This window comes from Sphaeramia orbicularis, chromosome 1 (genome assembly GCF_902148855.1).
Source record: "Sphaeramia orbicularis chromosome 1, fSphaOr1.1, whole genome shotgun sequence".
In the NCBI taxonomy this organism is placed as follows: domain Eukaryota; kingdom Metazoa; phylum Chordata; class Actinopteri; order Kurtiformes; family Apogonidae; genus Sphaeramia; species Sphaeramia orbicularis.
In genome coordinates, this window is record NC_043957.1 from 12,820,906 (window position 1) to 12,845,684 (window position 24,779).

General features: G+C 38.2%; 2 protein-coding genes and 1 long non-coding RNA gene across 5 annotated transcripts in view; 2 read left to right on the forward strand and 1 right to left on the reverse strand.

Annotated features, from left to right (window-relative positions):
• Positions 1-1,559, forward strand: part of mgarpb (mitochondria localized glutamic acid rich protein b) — a 29,989-nt gene extending 28,430 nt beyond the window's left edge. Inside the window, exon 6 of the mRNA XM_030148497.1 lies at positions 1,548-1,559. Within this exon, the coding sequence (XP_030004357.1) occupies positions 1,548-1,552 (5 nt within the window). The 3' untranslated portion in view covers positions 1,553-1,559. The remainder of the gene's footprint in view (positions 1-1,547) is intronic.
• elf2b (E74-like factor 2b (ets domain transcription factor)) overlaps positions 853-24,779 on the forward strand; it is a 94,430-nt gene continuing 70,503 nt past the window's right edge. The window contains exon 1 of one of the 3 annotated variants that reach the window (XM_030146300.1): positions 853-1,246. The gene's annotated coding sequence lies outside the window, so the exon portion shown is untranslated. Of the gene's footprint in view, positions 1,247-6,779; positions 7,019-24,779 lie in introns of those variants that run through there. The other 2 variants (XM_030146383.1, XM_030146459.1) reach the window with 2 other exon arrangements.
• On the reverse strand, positions 13,011-23,175 carry LOC115430913 (uncharacterized). Its single transcript, XR_003937042.1, has 3 exons — positions 22,371-23,175; positions 21,354-21,356; positions 13,011-13,020 (listed from the first exon to the last, which is right to left on the reverse strand). It is a non-coding gene; the product is annotated as an uncharacterized LOC115430913 (long non-coding RNA).

Here is a 24,779-nt window from a genome sequence, read left to right on the forward strand (position 1 = left end):
GAGGTGTTTTTCTGAGTAAGGTCTTGTAAATGAGGTGGAGCCAGTGGCGGAGCTGCCTGGACCTTCCTCCACACCAGATGGCTCTGCCACTGGCTCCAGCTCATTTACAAGGCCTTACTCAGAAAACACCTCTTTACCTCTCCTCCCTTCTGCACCTCTCCCATTCTACGCTCAATCTTAGGTCCAGTAATCTCATCAAACTCACTATCCCCAAAGCCTGCACTGTCTTAGGTCACAGTGCCTTCCAATTTGCTGCAGCTAACGACTGGAACACTCTACAAAACACCCTCAAACTCACTGTCCTCAGATCTCTTACCGTTTTTAAGCAAAACCTGGAACAAATTTTAGTTGATTGTTGCACCTGTTGAGTATTTGTCTGTTATATGTATCACTGTTATTGTTGTAATGTATTGATTTATTAACTGTTTGTTTTTGTAATTGCTTAACCTTGTTTTTACTTTTAGCCCCCTCACCCCCTTTCCCTCAAGGAGTCCTTGCTCTTTGATCAGGCTGCATTTGTAAATGAGAATCTGTTCTTAACTGCTTGCCTGGGTCAATAAAGGGGAATAAATAAATAAATAAATAAATAAATCAAACAAACAAACAAATGTTAGGCAAATGTAGTGAAGTAAAAAGAATGTGTGTGTGGTCTTGTGGAGAGGCAAAAAGTTGCATTAAAAGTAAACAACTCAAACGTATACTCAAATACTGCATACTCAAAGTAGCTGGCTATTTCCACTGCTGACTGCGTGCTTGTGTGAGCAAACAAAAACACTGACAAGCAAAACATCGCTGTAATTTTGCTGTGTGATTGTTTACTGTACGTCGTGACGTCACGGGTGTAATTTGCCTGACCGAGCGGAGTAAAGTGACAACGGAGTCGGTCTCCATTAGCGAAGGAGCAACCTGTCCCAGCTCCACGGTTGCTTCTCCTTTATTCTGTTGTCCCACAGGGAAAACCGGGAGCACCAACATCTGTATCCTGACCTGAATGGAGGTTACATCGCTCCTCATCATGCAGACGAACAGCGAATGTTAGCTTAGCTTGCGTTATCGTTAGCAGAGGGACTCCTCCGTCTGACAAGCGACAGCAGCGGGGATCACCAGCGTCCGTCCGGAGAGAGGTTACTGGATGCCAAACATACACACACATTCTGGAAACTCTCATTAGCAGATCAGCTAACGTCAAGTTTCTGCTGGTTAACTAAGTTGTTATTCGGCAAGGAGCAAGAAAAGTAATTTAAGGGTGAGCTTACATTACACAACTGACATTAGCCAGCATTAGCCAAGATGATTTGTTTTTACCCTGACAGTTGCTGTCTCAGTGCTAGATGTGCTAGCTAACGTTAGCAACTTCATGTCAATAATGCAGTTTCTGTTAATTTTCAACCCTAGCTTGTGGCTTGTTCTTAACAAGTAAGGTTCTTGAAAGGCATGCCTTAACATAACATTTCATGGCTGATCTGGGCTTACTAACGTTAAACACCCAAATGTAAATGATGGAAGACCTGGCTAATAATTCAATGACAGGGTTAGCTGCACTGAAGAGTAAAGGTATCTTTGCAACAGTAAATTCCCCTCTGCCTTGTTCATGTCAGGCATCCTTCTACTCTACATATAGAAACATTGCAAACCACCTGACAGCCAAATGAGGTTGCAGGCGGGGCCGGTAGCTATAATCTTATTCAGCTTTGATCTAGGATCTCACCGCATTGTCTTTGTGAGTTATTAATCAACAATTGTGTTTCAGAAGGAAACTGACACTATATTGGTGGAGAATAGTTCAGCCAGTGCTTGTTAAAGTAAGGCTGCTGTGTGTTGTGGTAACAGGTGGTGATAAGTAGGCCACTGGTGCAAATGGCATATTGTTATCATGGGAAAAGTCTGTCATTACACTGTGTGCACAATTATTAAGCAAATTGTATTTTTGAGGATTAATTTTATTATTTAAGAACTACAGTGTTCTCGCTCAATCCAAAATATTTATAAAGCTCAAACCTGAATATCTAAGACAGTAAAAGTGAGGTTTTGTCTTTCTTAAGAGAATATCTGTGTGTTATTTGTCAAATATCCGTGTGCACAATTATTAGGCAACTCAATGAAAAACAAATATTTTTCCCATCTCACTTGTTTCAAACTCAAAATTTACAAGAAAAAAAAATCCCTGACCTACAGGGTGGGGAAGCAAAATTTACAATGAACATTTAGTTGTTTTTTCTCAGCAGGCACTACGTCAATTGTTTTGAAACCAAACATATATTGATGTCATAATCATACCTAACACTATTATCCATACCTTTTCAGAAACTTTTGCCCACATGAGTAATCAGGAAAGCAAACGTCAAAGAGTGTGTGATTTGCTGAATGCACTCGTCACACCAAAAGAGATTTCAAAAATAGTTGGAGTGTCCATAAAGACTGTTTATAATGTAAAGAAGAGAATGACTATGAGCAAAACTATTACGAGAAAGAACACTTGCGCAAGTTTCAGGAAGCGTGTGAAGGCAGTTATTGAGAAAGAAGGACACATAGAATAAAAACATTTTCTATTATGTAAATTTTCTTGTGGCAAATAAATTCTCTTGACTTTCAATAAACTAATTGGTCATACACTGTCTTTCAATCCCTGCCTCAAAATATTGTAAATTTTGCTTCCCCACCCTGTATGTGTAAAATTATGTCATACCTCAAAACTTCGAAAGAGTTCAGTGTTTATATTTGACAATTTGACAATGAAATAATCTGTAAAGACAAAAAAAAAAAAGTAATTGAATTTAGTTGTAGATAAATGTAGTTTATCAAACAAAAAGTTAAACAAAAAGTTATTTGGCAATATAATATAAAATTATATTATGATAAACATAATTATTGTTAATTCACCAACCCAACTTCAAAATTTAGAACCATCAAAAAGGCCATAGTTGTAGTATTGGAAAAGGAGATGTCATTCATTGTACAAAAGGATATGTTGTATAGGAAATGTTAAGGACATCTTATGGCTGGATATTTTTTGAATTTTTACTTAATGTTTACTAGTAAATACAAGTCTGAGAAGCTGTGAATTCTTCCTATCAGCCATTATATGGTTTTGCAGTTAATAAAATTGTTATCACTTACACCAGTCAACCATTCTTATAATGAGAATGTGTCATGCAGTAAAAAAGTCTTCAGAGATATATGATGAATAAACATTTATTTTCAAACTTTAAATGTAGAATAAATAACAATCCTCTTATTCCTCTTACTTTCTTAGTGCAGTATTTACATTCATGTGATATTTAACACTCAGTGAGGTGAAGTAGTCCTGTTTAGTGTGCAGTGACCTGTTGCATTGAGCTGGATAATGATTGACCTACCTGCCTTTTGCTCAGGCTCTGTATCCTCTACAGTACTTAAACTAATAATGTGAGGGTTAGATTTTTTTTAATTTTAAATCACATATGTAGGGCTTATATCTTCTAGTGACAGTGTTTGAGTGTAGCAGGAGGATGTCCTCTACATGAAGGTGTGGACAGTAGAGCACTTAATCATCATCATCATCATCATTATAAGGTACTATAAGATACTTATAAGGTACAAACAAATCTATTAACAAATCATTACACAACCACAAGTGTCATTATACCCAAATCATATCATCACCACTCAAAATTTTCTGTATGCTTGTACATAACATGTGAATATGAAGTTGGAGATTGTTGCTTAAACATAAGCTGTAATTAAAAATAAAGTTGTCCTCTAAGAGGGGTATTGGTGGGGGGTTTAAGAAGAAAAAATAAATGAATTTCTGTATGCTGCAGCCAAATCTGGTTGGAATTATGCTGTAAATATGCTTTTTTGGTTTTTTATTCTACATTAAGTCCATTTGTATCAGGTCATTAAAATAATTCATTTAAAATAGATTTATGGGCTGTGTAATACCATTAGAGCTGCACATTTGGTGAAAAAGTCATACTGTAATTATTATGGACAACATTGGAATTTGCAGTTGTACTTTGACTCCAAGCAAATTCTTATTAAGTTAAATGCACAAATTACAAATCATAATAATGTGTGTATTTTCTCTAACAATAGCATACAAATATAGTGACTTTCATTTTACATTTTATAACTCATTACCACTGCTTAAATGTCACCATACACACACTAGACCTTTAAGTTGCAGCCTTTTACAATAACATATTATGCAGGCTTTTCAGTATGCCACTGTTCAGATATGAGATAAACTTTCATTTCTATTGAAGTTTTTTTTTCACATCATAAGTTACTATTGATGCAAAAAAACCCATATATTTTTTTAAAGGCTTACAGACAAAAACTTGCAGTTAGTTAACAAGTCTATATCAACCCTGCCCCTTCCCTGAAATGTTTTTACACTAAAAATGCATTATGTGTGGTGGAAATTAACTCTGTCAAGTCACAAAGTTGCAAGTAGGGCTGCAGCTATCTGATATTTTAGTATTTGAGTATTCTACTGAAAATTCCTTTGATTAATCGAGTAATTGGATAAAACTTATTTTTGCGTGGTTAAAGAGCAATTATAAATATGCAAGAGGAAATAAGGTATTTCACTTTATAATGAAAGACCAATTGGTTTCCTTTTTTTCTTTTTTTCGATAATTAACAGTTATATTTCTTACATTCATGTTGTGCATATACAGCAAAATGTATTTTCTTGACTAGAAACATTTCCAGAGGCAATTGCAAATACAAATAAAAATAAATAAAACACAACTAAAAATAAATAAAATTTAATTACTTTCAACTTAGTATTTCTTGTAAGTATCAAAAATATAAGGCATTTAAAAAAAAAAGGCATAAACATTGCCTTTTAGTTGTGCAACTTAACTTTGGCAGCTGTAAGTTTCAGAATTTACAATTTAGACATAACAGGAATGCGTTGTGGCTTATAAGAGGCAAGAACATTTAAACGGGAACTTGGAACGAGTCCATGCATGAACAGTTTTACACATTTCTGCTATATTCAGGAGAATCAAGGCAATGGCCTCCCCACCTTATCTGTCTGTCTCATAACCTATAACCCCCTCCCCACACACACACACACACACACACACACACACACACACACACACACACACACACACACACACACACGTCCAGTTAATTGATGATTTGCGTCATTTTTGCAAAAAGTAGTTGGATTTTGCCAAAATTTGGCCGTGACAAGGTAAGAGAAAATGCTCACCAAGCCGTGCACCATTTTGGCCGTGCTTTTGGGAAATTAACCGTGCAAATCATGGGTGCACGTGGCTCACTGCTTAAATCTATGCTTGTCACAATCGTAATAAACTAGCCACACATTTGACAGTAGCCATAATTAACAGAAACCTAGCCCTCTGCAGGGCTAATGTTATGATAGTAAGGTACATTAACGTTAATCTCATGGATTTGCCCTACGTAAATTTTATTTTATCTCGGGTCCTCCGCTCCATTCTGGGTGTCTTATGAGAAGATGCTACATCGGAGATGTGCTGTTGTGGTATGGAAGGGCTGTGTTACAATGGGTACATGTCACAGTTTTTGCCTTGCTGTTCAGTCTGAAATGCTTCCACACTTCTGACATTTTCTCTTTTTTATTGTATTTTTTTGTCTTTCATCATCATTGTTGTGTTCACTCGCCTCTTCCATCTTCCCACTGCATCAACCAAACACTTCCGCGTCCTCCGTTATCTTCCTTTGCGTGAGTGACGAAAGTGTGTTGTACCACATTAAGTGCTAAATGCCGTGCTTTGAGCTTTACAATTAAATAAGTGATTCCTCGAGGCAGAGAAAATTCCTCTATCATTTTTTGTAATCGAGTTACTCAAATTACTCGCGGAATCGTTTCACCCCTAGTTGCAAGTCATCATTACAGTTTTACAATGCACAACATCCTTTGTCGCCAAACCATTTCTTGGTGTAATCAAGGAATAAATGTGGAACACAACATCAAATTAACCATGAAAAATCTAGGTAGAAGTTATTTTTATCAAGTGACCTTTGTTCCCTCAATGCCAGTAATTCCATTTAAGAGTGTTTGCCATTGGGCACTACTGTTGCCAACCTCTGCTGAAATCAGTAATTTGTAAAACATTGTATCATTGCTGATTAATTGGTTTGTCTCTTACAAATGTTTCCTGGAAATGAGTTAAAGACGAGAAACAGTTTTGCAAACTTGTTGTAAAGGTGTTCCAAGACATTTGTTTGCAGGATTTTGTGTCTCCTTGTTTTTGGGAGAGTACTGCAATTTGCAGCACTGTTTTTACCTGACCGTTTAACTGATATCTGATTTGTAGGCCTACTTAACGCAACAACTTTTGTGCTCACTGCTGAATGTAAGAGGCTAAATATGGCACTGCAGCACTGTGTTCAGAAACATCAGTTTCATTGAAATTTGTGTGTGTGTGAGAGGGGAGGACGGGTGGAAGTCAAATAAATCCTGAAGCCATACTTGCCTTAGAATATGGTGGTTGTGTCATCTCTGTGTGTGTGTGTGTGCGTGCGCCTATGTGTTTCAGTGGAGGGCAGGGCACAAGGCAGGGCGTTGTATCTTTTCCAGCAGTCCTAGTTACTTGGAACAAAAGCTCTGTTGTTGAAAGATCATGTGACTGTCTGTGTGTGTGTGTATGTGTGTGTGTGTGTGTGTGTGTGTGTGTGTGTGTGTGTGCGTGTGTATGCGTGTGTGTCCCACCCTTGTCATGTGATCTCAGATCAGGGCAGGGTCTGAGAAGTGCTGAGTCGTTCTCAGAGGTTCCTTCCACCCGTGGAACAGGCAGGCAGACAGTGAGTATGCAGTCAGGAAGAGAAGATGGATGGACTGCTGGATGTCAGACAGAAAACATGTGTGGGAGACCCACAAAGAGATGCAGAGGGAGGGATAGAAAGACAGAAACAAAAGTCTGCTTTATTTCTCCTTTCATTGCGAGATAACATTTTGTGATCTTTCATTTTCCTCTGCTTTGTGGATTTGTAAGATGCAAGCCTGTATTACAAGTCCCATCAAGTTTTCTGCGGCAAGGCAAGTTTTTCTTCCTGTTCATTGTGCTGGTATGGTTTTGATAGTGGGAACATGGCCTGTTAGGATGATTCTGCTGTATCTGCTGGAAACTACTATTGTCTCATAATGAGCTAGTAATGGAAAAAGTCTGCTCATACACAGACTGTCAGAGGTTAAGAGTACAAGTTAAAGAAATGACCTGAAGTGGCTTTTTCTGACAGCTAGAAAACTATAGCTGTAGAGTCATTATAGAAGAAATATTTTAAATAAAAAATATAGCCTACATGAAGTTATTACCAGCTTGTGTATTAGATAAAGCAGGGCAACTGTCACACTGGCTGCTTGTAATGTGTTAAGGGAGATGGGTTCAAAACTGTTGGTGACTCCTCGATGAAATAGGCATTGTAACTGGTATTAATGCTGCATCTTGATTATCTAAAAAGTTACTTAGTAGCCATGTGTTTGCAGCCACCCAGCAGGTCCTATAATACTTGTTTGAATCAATGCAGCCTCTAACTTCTGACTTAAAGACAAGTAAAATCTTCTGATTCCAGAATCCAGTGACTCCGTCTTTTGGCTCAGCGTGTATCACAGAATTTTTCTATTAACTACAAACAGATCTGGTGTGTGTGTTTGCTTAGATGCATTAGTTGGTGAACCTATGGGATAAAACATGCATGAGTGCACCCGTAGCTCCATGGTCACAGGTTATTTACCAGACTGAGTGAAATCATTCATATATTAACTGACTCTCTAAGTCTCTTCTCAGTCAATTTCTTTCCAAATGGCTTTTTAAAGACAGTAGATAAATAGCGCAAGCAGATTACAAAACCTAAGTATGGATGTCACAATCTCCACCTCCCTGACATATTTACCAAATCTCTCCTGTCACTTTAACAGCCACATAATGGCACATAACACAGAACAAACACGCCTTTCTTTACTTAGCATGAGTTTGTTACGGTAAAAAAGAAAAAAAAGACAAAGCATGAAACAAGTCAAGTGTAAATCTGAACCCATTCAACTGTGGATATCTTTGTCATGTGATGTAGAACAGTCACTCTGAAAGCTTGCTGCAGGGCTGGATATTATTTACAACTTTTTCCAGTAGCAATACTTACACTCAATTTCATCACCAGTTCTTAAAGGATACTGCACTAATAGTAATTTCCTGTCTTAACCAAAAGAAAATTACAGGGAGGAATACAAATACAGGGCAAGTAGAATGCAATGTTGGGTTGGTGAATCTGGCTAATGGTGAAAAGAATTAAAACATACTGGGCTTCATGCAGCAACATTTTCATATTCATGTTTTAACTGGCTCTTACTTTTTCCTCAGTATGATTGACTCATAAGTTCCTTGTAGGACATGGAAGTATATTGAATTAATGCGCAAAATCAACGTTTTTCTTTCAGAAAATTGTCTCAATTGCAAAATTAAGATTATTTCTCTGGAGACCTTTTTTGCTAAAGAAAAATTCAAAATGCAACCCATTGGCTTTTTGTAATGTATTAATTGTGAATGTGTTTCTCCAACTGTATATAGCATACAGTTTTCATAGAGGATGAGTATTTTTGAATCACAGTTTTTCATCAATCCAGTTAAAATCAAAATTGTCCATAAAAAATATTTATTTATTTAATATATATTTTTTATTATTATTTTCTATTTTGCCCATCTCTACTTCCAAACTGTGAAAATGACCTGTGAATATTTTGGGTTTACAACAAAAGTGATGAGTTATATTGGTTAAAGCTAGAATTATCACAAGCAGGTTTACATCTTTATTTACCTGCGTTTCTAACTGAACATGTGAAAAAACTGGAAATCACTTGTATGTTTCCATTCAAAACACATTTATTTTAGTACAAATGTTCTTGCCTGAAAGCCGTGCTTTTTTCCACAGCTGATGATGAATGTAGCTAAGGGCAGTGGCTGCTCGGCAATAGATGCCCACCTGTCTCACATGAAGAAGACAACGATAGGAATCACCTAAAATAATTTTACAAGAGCATTAATATTTAAATAAGCGAGCTATACATGATACAGCCCATGAGTACCATGTATAATCTGCATTCAAGTATAGTTTAAAAATGTTTTTGGCCGTTTAATGAGCAGTCAAGTCATGTGTTTACTGTTTGGGGCACCGCCTGAGAACTCCATAGAGTCTTGTTATAAATGGTGCGTCCACAGTAGACCCCTTCATATACAAGGGATAGGAGAGACTCGGGGTGCAAAAAGTTGCACCCAAGCACCACCCACAGGAGTAAGCCACATCCTGAAAAGAAACAAGACCTTCCTCAAAAATGGAATTACCAAATAAGTAGTAATATAAATAAGTACAAATAAGTAATACTACAGAGTTATGAGTGAACAGTTGGATATCTCAGTGTTTAACACAATGGTCTTTGGTGTGGGGAGGTACGGGATTGATTCCAGTAGTAGTGGTATCAGTGTTATGTTTTAACCCTTACATTGATTTTCTATTTTTTTAAATACCATGCAATCGGCTCTCACTACCTTAACCCCTGGTCTGAATGCATTGTCCATACTATCAGTGGAAAAGACACTCTTGCCAGGGACATGCCTGACATTAAGAATAGTCAAAGAAAAAATGTGCATGTTTTAAGGATAAAAAGGTGAAATTTACCCATAAATAATAAATGACTGAAAACACATACTGTGTAGGGGTGTAATGGTACAGAAAAATTTTGGTTCAGTATGTTTTCGGTACAGGGGTCTTTGGTTTGATACGTTTTTGGTACAGTGTAGGAAACCAGTGAAGGGGGGGGGGGGGGGGGGGGGTGCTATGTAACTACCTGTGGGACACAGGACATGTCTACAAAATATTGTTCAGTTATTTGTGCATTAACAGGTACCCCACACTATGTATTTTTGTATTTTTTTAATGTTCAACGTTTGTTTATGGCAAACACTGTAATTTATGTATTGAGTATTTTTGAATGCCTCACAGTATTCCCTGAGGTGCTGTGAACGTGACCTCACAGTCACACTGCAGCAGAGGCACAGTGAAGGAGAAGAGGAGCAGGTTCACTAGATTTTGCCAACTTGAGTTAAAAAATAAAACCCTTTTTGCTATAAAGGAAGTCGTGGACTCTTTTGTGCCACAAAACTGTAACATAACGAAAACCGAAAGTGCAACTTATCATGCTTCGAACGTTCGACTTGGCTTCTGTGCCTCTGGTATACTCTCTGTTGTCATGTTTTTGTAGGATGCTGTTATGGACTGTTTGATGCCTTGTTAAGAGAGAGACAGACCAGCGATCCTGTGAGTAGGTTCTGTTCACAGTATTGTATGAACACTTTCTTTGGTAGATTATCCTCAGTATTTTAATCTGTCAAAATGACGGATGGCCTTCAGAATTTTCCGTCATCTTTAAAAAAATCCGTCAGTGACGGAATATTTTCAGTTAACGCAACCTCTGGTTAGAGGTGAATGTTGATGTTATCGTTAGTCAGTAAAAATGTGCAACATTATAGCAGTTCCTTCCGCAGGAGACATAAAATAAATTGTTTTACATCTTTTGTTTTTAATTTATTTTTTATTGGACCTTTATTTAACCAGATAAAGTCCCACTGAGATTGAGATCTGGGTGACCTAGCCAAGAGGTCAGCAGCACATGCCATGAAAGAAAACAGGTTTTACAGACAGGTAATAGCAATATATTAAAACAAACAAAAGTAATATAAACTTAACAGAAAAGTTAGACAGTTTTTTAAAGTGCAGTTTTTGAAGTGCAAAAATTTAGTTGAGGTCACAGCAATTTAAAAACACAGGCACTGTCCAATTGACTCTCACTGTCTTGGCCATAAGACGGAGCGAAAAGCTTGGAATGACATGACTTCTGGTATTTTCAGCACCATTTGAAGTGTATTCCAGGCAGAGGGGGCGGCACAGCTGAAAGCTTGCTTCCCCAGTTCAGTCCTAACTTTGGGTATATTCAAATAATACTGATCACAATATACAATACAAGAATATTGACTGGGTGATCTTTGGAAAAGAGAGGATAGGTATACCTAGGTTAAGGTTAACCAATGGGTCAACCTTTGCGAGTTCAAAGATGGCCACTCAGCTTTAGCATATAGTTCACAATGATGAATGACGCTATTATTACCAGTAAAAAAATTTAATGCATAGTGTTTAAGGACTGTAAACATTTGGCTGAGGCACTCATGTACAAAACATCTCCATAATCTAATGGAAGAAAAGGTGCTGTAACCAGGTACTTACGAGCTCTGAGAGAGAAGCAGGATTTATTTCAGTAGTAGAAACCTAGCTTCACCTTCAATTTATGAACCAGATTGCTGATGTGGTTTTGGAAAGAAAGCCCAAAGTCTACCAGAAAATCAAGGTATTTAAAACTGGACACTAGCGATGCAACGGCACAGGTTATCCACAGTTCGGTACGTATTGTGCTTCTTGAGTCACGGATCACGGTATGGTATGGTTCAGACACAGAGGCCCGCTGGAACCCTACTGTGCTGAAATGTAACTGATGGAGAGCCGTAAGGCTCATTTATGTTCACTTTACATACGTAAATAGGTGCGTCGGTTTCTAATGTTGTCATGCGTCACTGCCTTCATACTTTCTTGTGTCATGTACATTGGAATGAGCATTTCTCAATCAATCCACCAGAGGACGCCACTCTTAATTACCATACTGGCCAAATACCATGAAGTAAAGTTTTTTTGGAAGAAGAAGGAAGTCAGTAATAACAAACATGGACATGGACAACAACACAGGAGGTTTTACTAATGTGGATACTAATGTTAATAAGGGCTGTGCTCTGCATCCGGCTTGAGCCAGACTGCGCCGCATGCAGCTCTTTTGGGCTCCACTGCGTAATGCTTTAGATGGGCTCCACGTCCAACTCCACCCAATGACAGTAGAATTCCATAAATCAGTCGTCTTGCAAAGCTCTAATCTAAACGCGAGTTGTCCAGAAATGTCCTTTGAAAATGACATTTGAAACACTAGTTCTATCGGAGTGCCTTGGGATGTTATTATTGACTGTGTAATTACTGGTATGCTTTGTTTGACTTTGGTTTTGTCAGTATTTAAAACCAGTTTCAATGCTTGCAGACAAGCCTGAACTGTATTGAAAGCACTTTGTAAAAACTCAAATTCCTGGGCAATTGATGAAGAGCAGCAATAGATTACAGTGTCATCAGCATAAAAGTGGTACATGGCATTTGACAGATTATCACACAGCCTATTTATGTAAATAGTGAATAATATGGGTCCTAAGACTGAGCCCTGCAGTACGCCTTTTGCAATGTTAAGGAAAGAGGAGGAGGAGCCAGCCAACTGTAGACACTGTGATCTGTCCGTCAAATAATTTCTAAACCAATTGGTAGCTTGTTTGGATTTACCAATCTGAAGCAGTGTGTCAATTAAAAGAGAACGATCAGCAGTGTTGAACACCTTAGACAGGTCAATAACAAGCGCAACGTAGTATTGTTTACAGTCCAGTGCCTGGATAAAATCATTTAAAACATTTAGTGTGGCAGTAATAGTAGTGTGCTACTTTCTAAAACCTGATTGAAATATTGTTAAAATCCATTTATATCTAAAAACGCTTTAAATTGATCACTATTTTTTCAAAAATTTTTGCCAGGACACATAATTTTGAGATTGGCCTATAGTTGTTTACCTCTGAAGGATTGCCACCTTTTAGCAGGGGAAGTAAAAATGCAGATTTCCAGACTCTGGGAATGTCATTTGACCTAAAACTCAAGTTAAAAATGTGGGACAACAGCTCAGCTATAAAATCAGCAGCCAGTTTTGTAAAGAAGGGGTCCAGTTTGTCAGGACCAGCTGCCTTTCAAACTGGACCCCTTCTTTTTGAGAAAGTTTGGGAACCACTGGCAAAACTGAGAAATTACTCTTTACTCAAAATGTGATATTTGTGATGTGAGTTTTGTGACAACTGAGGTGATTTTGGAGGGAAATTATTTGAGGAGTTTAACATGGAGACTGGTTGACTCACCATTAAGGCACTGTCGACAAAGTGCATGTTTTGGTCATCCTCAACATCATCTTTTCTGTGCCTGAAGGAATTCTATAAAAATGATGTTAACATTACTTTTTCCAAATAGATATATGTTTTAGGTATTTTTCTCACTCATTTTCAAGTTGGGGTTGCATTCACTTACTTCTCTGTAAAGGCAAACATGTTCTAGGTGCTCCTCATACCAAAGCCTGCCAGATGAGTATATCAGGACCTGCATTATTATTGATCTCTTTAATATATTTCAGGGTTTTCCAGGGTTTCCTGGGGGGTTAGGTGCTGTGATTATAGTCATGGGGGATTTGATGTTATCTATAAAAAAGTAGGACCAATGGCCCTGTAGCGTACCGACCAAATTAAAAGCTTTGGGAAATGTATCCAGATGCCATTTATTATCACCCAGTTCTGTGTATTTATTATATTACAGAAGTAGCCCATGTTTTGGTCGTATTCCAATTAGATCTGTGAAAAATTCAAATTCCATCTTGATATCATTGATACTTACTGATTCAATCCACTTCCTATCTCTTATAATGGGAACATTTTTCAAAGTCGCACCAAATCCAGAATCAGATCCGGATGGAAATAATTTCAATACTTTGTGTTGACGTCATCGTAAAGAAGCTGTATACCAAGTTTGAAGTCAATCAGAACTGTAGTTCGGGAGAAGAAGACGATAGAAATGTTTTCCCTATAACAGCCCATGTTAAATTTTCCGTAAGTTCCCGGATCCAGAAGAAGATCCTGATCAGCATGTGGCCATTATATTTTGGTTTTCTCCCCATCAAGGCTTTACTGTAGAAATTTCAACTTGATATCGTTTATATTTACTGAGTTATTGCATCAATCCACTTCCTATCTCTTATAATGAGGAACTATTTCAAAGTCGCACCAAATCTAGAATCAGATCCGGATCCAAATAATTTCACTAACTTTTGTTGACATGATCATAAAGAAGCTGTATACCAAGTTTGAAGTCAATCGGAATTGTAGTTTCGGAGAAGAAGACGATTTAAATTTTTGTAACAGACGACGACGATGACAGACGACGACGGACACCGCATGACGACAATAGCTTATGGCCTGTCGGGCGGTAAACTAAAAAATTAGACATCCGCAAGAAAAAGTACAGTCATCCTTCACACTTTTGTGCACCAGAAAAACAAATTACAAAGCAACATTGGTCCAACAACGGATCTGAACAAGAGCAACTTGAAACGGCAGAAAATTGTGGTGGGAAACTATATATTTTTTCCCCTTTTCATTTGGCTTCAGTGCTGTGAAAATACACTTTAGGTCAGGGGTGTCCAAACTACAGCCTGCGGGCCAATTGCGGCCTGCGATCCATTGTTAGTTGGCCAGCATTAAATTCTAAAAATATAATGGATTATGGCCGGCTAGGGCTGTACGATTTTGGCCAAAAATAAAATCCAGATTTTTTCCTCTAAAAGATCAGTTTTTGATTTCAATTTTTCTGTAAAACTACAAAAGACAACACAGGTCGGGATGCCTAAAGATTCTCCCAGAGCTGGTGAATGTGGCTGGGGAGAGGGCTGTCTGGGTTCCTCTTCTGAGACTGCTGCCCCCATAACCTGGACCCAGATAAGAGGAAGAAGACGGTACGGTATGGATCCATGTGTGGACAATGTAAGATGAGGGATCCCTATGCAGTTATTTTTGAATTGGTGGATCCATGCATTGACCATGGCTTACATTGGTCGGCTATCACTACTGTGGGCCCATCACAGATTTAAGGTCTGTGGTCATTACACAGACTTCTGTGAAAGATCGCTGTCACAGTTAGGAGGAGGAGCCCACGGTAGCTCAGAGGCACGGCCCGGAAACATGAGAGAGATAAAACTGATTTGAGGGTTTCCCTTTTTTAAAAATCGTCCTAATTGAAAAATCCAATTTTGATTTAAAATGATTAATCGTTCAGCCCTATGGCTCGCACATAATATTTGCAATTAATTGTATTGTACTTGAATAAGACAGTGGCTCCACAAAGCAACCAGTCAGAAGAAGTTTGCTGAGGGTGACCATGGCAGAACGAAAGAGACGAAAGATTGCAAGTGAGTGCAGAATATTTCAGATGCAGTGGAAAAATGAATATTTCTTTATAGAAACCAAGAGGAAGTGTGTCTGTTTGATTTGCAGTGAAATTGTTTAAGTGATGAAAGAGTACAGTGTATGATGACGTTGTGAAACCAAACATCAGCCTTTCATGTCCTGTACTGGTGCTGAACAGGAAGAGAAGGTTAAGCAAATGATAGCTAGACTGATGGCCTAGCAACAGTTTTTTTTTCCCTGCTAACAAAAACCAAGAAAATGCCACAATCACGAGTTATGAAGTAGCCCAACTCATTGCCTTACATGGGAAACTTTTCTCGGATGGTGACTTTGTAAAACAGTACCTCACCAAAGTTGTGGGAATAATGAGCCCAGCGAAAATGCAAGAATTCAACAATGTTAGCCTGTCCAGAAATACAGTTGTGTGAAGACTTGCCAACTAACTTAAAACATCAAGTTTCAAACTAGAACTGCAAGCAGTTATGAGTGAGGGCCAAGCCTCCCTGCCCACTCGGCCCCCAGGCCCCACAGAGCCCACGGAAGTCGGCCTCGAAGGACAATGGCCTCGGGCCGAGCTTGGGAAGGCTGGGCCCCATTCATAACAGTTTGCAATTGTAGTTAGTATTCCAACGTCTCAGCCGCCATATTTGCTGTAATGGGACAAATGCACCAGTAGTGTGAAAGGCTGAATGTGTGGTGACTTGGATTTGTTGTAATAAATTATACCTGCATTGACCAATCATTAGTAAACTTTACAGCTGGTCTCAGGAGTGACCCCACATCATCCACACCAAATTTCGAGCGAATCTAATCAAGTTTTGTGCGACTTGATGTTACTTTGTTTATAGCGCCACCGATTGGCAGATTCACGCCAAATTTGGTTCAGAGCCTCTGGTTGACCTCAAAACCAAGCATTTTCAGTTTGATGTTGACAGCATTTACTGTAACAAAGATATGCAACAATATGTGTTTTTTAGCTAGCAAAAAATATGTTTGCTTATAACTAGCACATTTTTTAGAGCAACAAACTTCTTTTGATAAATTTAGATCAGAGGCCTCTGGAGATTGTATGTACAAAGCTTGATGCCAATGGGGCTTAAACCCTAGTAGGAGTTCGAAAAAGTATGTTTTCAATATGTAATGACTTAGAAAGAGAAGTATGAAGTGGAAGTGTCAGAAAACCTAGCTCTATCCAAGGACTACAAAGATGTAAAGTTTATGAATGTGTCATTTAAAATGTAGAAGTTAGAGGCAAAAACGCATATTTATCCATTATAGCACCACCTAGTGGAATACATCCACAATTTTTGGTGTGGTTGTAGAAGCCAATAACGTAATAACGACCCATAATGTAATAACGACCCATAACGTAATAAATTTGCCATTTTTAAAATGTAATAGGCCCATAACGTAATAACTGACCAATAATGTAATAAAAGTCCTGAACCGATAACGTAGTAACTTTTGATCAGTAACGTAATAACTTATTACATTATCGGTTGGTTATTACGTTATTGGCCTGTTAAAAAAAAATTCTTTGCAAATGTAATAACTGAGCCAATAACATAATAAAATATTAATATCACTGTATTTAAGTTTCATTTATAAGATAAAACTGTGATAAAATCTCTCGCTCCCTCTCTCCCTCGCTCCTTCTCTCTCTCTCTCTCTCTCTCTCTCTCTCTGCCCCCCCATGTATTTGTCTATTTAACTTGATGGTTAAAATGATCTCAAGTCCTGTCTGCTGTTCCTTAGCCTTTCAAAGTATCTCCAAATGAAATGGAAGCACATGTTTACAAACATAGACAATGGTATGATATGAAATATGTATGACATGTTTGACATGCAACTCACTCTTGAAGATAGTAATTTTTTTCACTGTTAAGGATTTTTTGATTTCCCATAATTGACCACTAGAGGGCAATGGTGTGACATTGACTTTCTTCAGTTGTCCAAACTTCCTTGCTTCCTTTCCAGCACACATGTTGAAAGGCAATCAGTGATCAATTTTCTTTGGTGAACAGTTCATCTTGTTGAAATTCGTGCATATACCATGTACAATCTAATATATTTAGTACAAGAGGATATAACATCGAGAGTGTATTCAAAGTGAACTGACTATCCCTAGCTAACTGTTGGCTAGTTATTATCATTATTAACAATTACAGTTTGATAATGTCAGGGGGTATAGACATTTTTAAAGGAAAGTGTGTATGTATGTATGTGTGTGTATGCGTGTGTTCGTGCGTGTGTGTGCACGCACATCTGGTAAATTTTGTGGAACGGAATGGATAAACTGAATAGATCAAATAGGGGACTGTTGTGGAGGTGTAAACAAGAAAGAAATTTGTGGAGAATGGATTGATTGTCAATCAGGCCTTCCTTTATTGTGCACAAGTGAGAAACTGACAGACGAAGCTTCGCCCTCTCTCAGAAGTCAGTTCTGACCTGTCCAGGAAGTCAGTCTAACTTATAGTAGCCTGTGCTAAGCTTAAATGTGATTGGTTAATATGACGTATGACGCTGTCGCTAAGCAGAAGAAAGAAAATAAGATCCAAACAGAAAGAATGCAAGACCCTGGAGTTGTCCTGGGAAGTTTTAGGGAGTTCGGTTGTGCTGTATCTTGTGGTATCGTTAGAGACAAAGTAGCTTACAAAACATGCAGAATTGAGAAACGGACTGAGAGTAAACATTCATATCTAGGCGTGTGGTTAGAAAGAGAATGAAAACTGAAGAGCTATCATAGGTGTCTTATAAACTATTAGAAAACTTATGGTCAGTATTAAACTCAGTATCAACATTCCCTCCTTTTGATCCGTCAGGATCAACTACATGGGAAAGAAAAACACAAAAATATCATCTATTATAACAATGTTAGTATAAAATAGTAAAGAAAAGAAAATGTCAGATATAGTAACAATTAGAGATCGACCGATATGGGTTTTTCAGGGCCGATACTGATACCGATTATTAGTAGTTAGAAGAGGCCGATAACCGATATTTGGAGTAAAAGTGTAAAAATTGGTGTGAAAATTTTTGAATAATGCAAACACTGAACTTCGTTTAAATGCCTGAAGCATGTATATTTAATCAAACAAACAGAAAATAATAGCTCCAGAAGGGCATGGATTCCCTAGACTCAGAAGCATCTATTATAAAGTTGAGTAAAAGCTTAAATAAATAGCTTCCTTAAATTTTTCCACAGTAAATAAAGTAAAATTTAAATATAACTATTATGACTTATCTTTGTTTTAAGTTCAGACACAACAAAAATACAGGGAGACTCTTGTGAACTCTTGGGCCACATGCTGACATCTGCTCAACTCATCATGCTTAATTTATTACAGCATTTGGGAAGCCTTAAGTTGATTTCATTATTAAATTTTATAGTTTACCATGCGATAGCAGGGACCCTGTCATTCAAAACTATGTTGCTACATTATTAATGATTAATATGACAAAAGCTACATAAAAAAGTATAATAGTTGCTATGAGTGCAGTTAAACTCCTGACAGAACACAAACAGCCTTTAGGGCTTTAATGAGCCCACACAGTATTTAAAATGTTCCACCATGTTCAGATAAATCACTTCTGAATTTTACTCTCTCTCTCATCTTCACTTTATTTTCAGATCATAGGACTATAAAGCTCACAGCAACATTAGTAGTTGTGAGTTGTAGAGTTCTTCATGTGACTTTAATGCAAACACACACTATTACATTACATACCAACACAGTCTCATCCCAAATAGTCAGAAATCGACGCATGCGGTCAGAGCCCCATAGTGGCACTATTTGATGCAGGGGGTACCCCTTCCGCATCGAATTTTGACGCGGAAGGGGTACACACCGCGGAGAGGCAAAGTTTTCTCGTGTGAGAAGCTCCGGAGAGAAAACACATGGAGTGGCATGCACAGACATTTAGAGGGGCAGGTCCTCAGCCAACGAAAAAGGGCACCCCTCTCCCGAGTCCAACAATCCTGATCTGCAGCGTTTTCATAAATATTGGTCCACAATAACTTGCCATCACTGTTTATTCAGTATTACACATATGTTAGCATTCTACAAAACAATGTACTGCTACTGCAATGGCCTTACACTTTTCACACCAAATAACTAGAAAAAAATGAACAAAGAACATTCTACTTGTAAAGTACAATGAGCATAGGCCTTAAGAGTCCAGTAGCAAAAAAATGACTAGAGGAGGATTATGAACCACCCAACCATGTAAAAATCTATAAAGCCAAAACTGAGTCACATAACCATGACAATCACTAATTTACTGAACAACCTCTATCAACCTGAACAAACCAATATCATTTAACCAATCTAGGACTGCACACTTGCCACAACTGTGCATAAGGACTGACATTTGGCTTGATCCAGGACAGAAGAGAGCTGGTACTCTGGGCTGCCTGCTGCAAGTCTCTTTCCCTCTGTTTCTTTACTCTTTCCTTTCTTGGCATTTTGCTGCAATTGATGAATAAGAAACATCAAATTGCACACTACAATGAACATTGTAGACCAGGGGTGTCAAACTCATTTTAGTTCAGGGGCCACATACGCTTAATATGATATAAAGTGGGCCGGACCAGTAAAATAATATAAATGATAGGATAAGAACTTTTGAGTGAAAAAAGTAAATTCTGTAATGAAAATGTTTACATCTATGAATTGTACTTGAACATAACATGAACAAATATGAACAACCTGAAAATTTGTTAGTAAAATAAGTGCAATGTTAACAAAATTACACCTCAGTTTATCATTTATGTACTGTTACCACTACGTGTTAGATACTCTGTGTATGTAAACGTCGATAAACAGCAAGCCAAACTCGTTTTCACAAGCCAGGATCCGAGCGTCTTGCTCCTTTATTACAGTCTTCTTAAGACATCTTACAATTTACCATTGTGGCGTGAAAAGGTCGAGTGAAACTGAAATACATGAAACAGAAATAGAAAAATATACCTCAGTTTGGTATTGGGTATATGAATACATCAGGAAATGGTTAGCGCCAAAGTAATGCATTAAACTTAACTAAAATGCCATCCCCAAAATCACAGGAGGTATCAACAGTTATATCGATCCATTGACATCCTAATTAGATCGTTAACATACGTGAATAGCTGCTTTGATATGCTACTACGCTGTAACAACCTAGCGGGATGCACAGGCTACGTCTATTTCCTGGTAATAAACATTCAGAAAAACGATCTCTAACAGAGCTTTCACAACTTATAAAGGTGACACATTCTTATTGTTTTAGCTACTAAACACTTATTGAGCTTACAGCCATTGCTTTCAGAGGTTAGGATGAGATGTAAGACACAGCAGCAACTTGGACATGAGTAGACAGGCTTACTAACAGCACATTTTTCCGGACTGACTTTCTCCTACCTACAATGCATTGCAACCGTCAACTATGCCTTCAAAATAAAATACATGTAAACAAATACTGACTGTATAATCATTTTTAGCTTGTACTTTTAATCTGAATTACAACCAATGAATTATGGAATATCTATCACAAAATTATTATGAACTTTTTTACCTTTTTATCAAACACATTTTACTGAGGGCAGAACAATTTATACAAGTGAATCACAACTTAGAGGTCACAGTGGATCTACAAATACACAAAACATTAATTAACAGGGAGAATATTATTAAAATTCCACATGCTTCTCTTAAGACATTTGAGATATTCACATTTTTTGTAAAAACCTTGTCTGTAAATATAAATATTTTTGTGTAATTTTACTTTTTTTATGCTAAAACAAAGAGACAAATTTACAGTTTTCAATATTTATAGGTTATTATGGTCTGATCCACTTTAGACTGAAATGACCTAAAATGATTTTAACATCCTTGATTATTAATATCTTCAGTGTAATTTTTACATTTCACAAATTCATCCCAGGGGCCAGATTGAACCCTTTGGCAGGCCAGCTTTGGTCCCCGGGCCACATGTTGGACACCCATGTTGTAGAATTTTTTTCATGCTTGTGTAACTTATTATAATGACAAACAATGACTTTGACAATAATTTAATAATCTGAAACTTCACATCCCAGTAATTTCCAAAAAAGGGGATTTGATTTAACTTTAATATTGTTTGTAATACTCCAATCAATGTGAATGTAACATGAAGCCTAGTGTCTGGGTGCTCACCTCTGATCTGCTCCTCTGGTCCACTCCCCAGAAACTACAAACTGCACTGCCTCTGTTCAGCCTGACACCACAACAACACGCACTTTTAGACACAGTTTGGATTAATAGGCTATTATAGATTTGTGACTCTGGAAATATACCGGGTACTCACAACTTTTCACGCAAATAAGTAGCAGAGGATTTTCGTCAGTTTGCTGGTTCGCCCCTCCATCTCTCCTCACATTATCAAATGCACTGAATTAGCATCACGGGGCCGTGGGCTGTGACCCCTCTGTGACCTCTCTGTGACCTCTCCGCTTGCGACAGCTAATCAGCCGACACACGCTAGTATTGGGCTACTTGCTACACTAACCAGCCAAACTTGTGGGGAACAGGACAAAGATTTGCTTAAACAGTTCTAAGTCAAAGGTACTGCTATTCTTGCCAGTTTGTCTCTTACAAAAAGTCGAGGCCATGCGATGTGTGATCAGCAACAGCGGAACTCCGACCGCACTAGTCGAACACGGAGCCGGAGAGAGAGGCAGTGACATGAAGAGGACTCAGGGAAGGACAGGAGGCACTGGGAATTATCTGGATTTAGCTTAATATTAAAATATGATTATAATGTCATGTTGATGCGGACTCTATTGTCTTCTTTGAATGAGGAAAAAAAAGAAATAATTACATTGAAAAAAAAAAAAAAAAAAAAAAAAAAACGATCGCCAAAAGGGCACCAAGGCCAGGTCATCAATCTGGCTGTAAACGCTCTGCAGACTATGTATTAGTAATGGAGAAAATGTATGTAGAACACAGTCTCATCCCAAGTCAGTCCCAGCCTGTGTGTGTGTGAGGACAGTTTCCACGTCAACCAATCAGAGGGCGCGGGGTGGATGGTGCAGGAGACAGTAGGCAGGAGAGAGAGAGAGAGAGAGAGAGAGAGAGAGGTGCGGCTGCATCTGAGCCGAAATAACCCAGTTTTAAATTGATTTCTTAATATCGGCTCATCGGATGAAAAAAAGGCCGATACCAATATACATCAAATTTCCAAATATCGGCACTGATAATCGGCCCGGCCGATAGTCAGTCGACCTCTAGTAACAATAACATATGGTTGAACCTTCACAGAATTAAACATCAGTCACATCATAAGTCTTTCACGAAAACATCAAATGTATGACCAAAGAAAACCCAGATAAGCAGAGTGATAATGGTGAAGAGGACAAAGGCAGTGCCAGGAATATAGCAATGAGTCTCTTTGCTTAGCTCAAGATTGTCATGTCGGTTGGGGTTTTCCTGTGTGTGTTGCCATGTCTCACAGGGGAACGAGCGTCCTTCCTGTCAGTTAGGCATTGTCCAAGGAATCAGTGTATATGTGGGACAGGGAATTTTCAGTAACTCGCCAGTGACCAGGCAAAGGATAGTGTGTGTGAGATGTCACTGGGGTCGTTATCACCGTTAGGTTTCAGCCAGTGAGCCTTGAGGGTGTAGGTGTGTAATGCAAGGTGTCATCAATTCCGGGGTGTACAACGTCGGGTGGTGGCTTTGCACGCCACTAGTCATCAATTGGAGAGGGTATCTGCTATTGGATCGTCTGGACAGGGAACCTTCTTTCAATGGGTGGTGTGGATCCATGTAGGTCGTTCTGCGATCTTAACACATCTTGGATCTCCAAGATTTATGTCAGATGTTCTTGATGAGGATCCAGCCATTGGGCTGGAGGGTACACAGGGGACCTGTGGCTGGAATAGGGAGGGCCATAGCTACCTGTTGAGAGATCTATTTGAGGTTGGGTGAGAAAGCAGCACAACAAGAGAGCATATCATGTTCAAAATGAGAAGTGGAAGAGGTTTGGAGCTTTGGAGAGAGAACCCCAAACAAGGAGGTGTGGCAAACAAAATCTCAAAGGGGCTGAGACTATGTCTGTCATGGTTTCACAGATTTTAGCCAGATTTTTTTTAAGAGTGCCATTTTCTCATTCTACAGCTCCTCCTAAGGCTGGATGACAAGCACAGTGTGTGCATACATCTATACTCAGGGAGGTGCTGAATTCTGTCAATGCTTTATTCACAAAATGGGGGCCATTGTCGCTGGAGAGTTTGGAGGGAATTCCCCATGTAGGAATAATTTCAAAGGGGGATTGTGCTGGACTGGGTAAAAAGTGTTTTTAGTGGGAGACAGCAGTTTGTGAAACTGGTTGATCATATTTGGACATTGCTTGTGGGGTCAATATTGGGTCCTAAATTTTTCCTTTTGTTTATCAATGAAATATGTAAAGTTTCTAAGGTATTGCACTTTGTGTTGTTTGTTGATGATACAAATATTTTCTGCTCTGGGGATAACTTGCAAAAATTACAGGAGGAAGTCACTATAGAAATGAACAAACTAAAAATGCGGTTCGATAGAAACAGGTTGTCATTAAATCTGAGCAAGACAAAAATAATGATATTTGGAAATTGTGGAAATAATTCACAGATAACAATAAAAAGAGATGGAATTGAAATAGAGAGAGTTCATGAAATAAAATTTCCGGGGGTAACCATAAACGACAGAATCAGTTGGAAAGCACATGTCAGACATGTACAAACTAAAGTCTCAAGAAGCATTGCGATAATAAAAAAAAAAGCAAACAATGTTTTGGACCAGAAATCACTCCACACTCTATACTGTTCTCTAGTCTCACCATATTTACAGTACTGTGCTGAGATCTGGGGTAACAGCTACAAGACCTCATTATAGCCACTAACCATCATTTAAAAAAAAGAGCAATACAGATCATTCACAACATTGGCTACCAAGAACACAAACTCATTATTCTTGCAGTCAAAATTACTCAAATTCACAGACACTGTGGACTATCAAACAGCTCAAATAATGTACAAAGCTAAAAATAATCTATTACCCACAAATATACAGAAAGTATTCAGTATTCATGAGTGGAGTTATAATTTAAGGGGGAAAATTAACTTGAAAATTCACTTAATATACACGACTAGGAAAGGCTATTGTGTTTCAGTCAGGATGTACAAAGGATGTACAAAGACACAATTTTTTTTCAGAGGTACAGGGATGAGGGAGGTGTTGGGTATCACTGGGGATTAGAAGGATGGACAAGTATGTGATATGTGTATATGTATGTGTGTGTATATATATATATATATATATATATGCACACAGTACAGGCCAAAAGTTTGGACACACCTTCTCATTCTTCGCATTTTCTTTATTTTCATGACTATTTACATTGTAGATTCTCACTGAAGGCATCAAAACTATGAATTAACACATGTGGAATTATGTACTTAACCAAAAAGTGTGAAATAAGTGAAAACATATCTTATATTCTAGTTTCTTCAAAGTAGCCACCCTTAGCTCTGATGACTGCCTTGCACACCCTTGGCATTCTCTTGATGAGCATCAAGAGGTAGTCACCTGAAATGGTTTTCACTTCATAGGTGTGCCTTGTCAGGGTTACTTAGTGGAATTTCTTGCCTTATTGATGGGGTTGGGACCATCAGTTGTGTTGTGC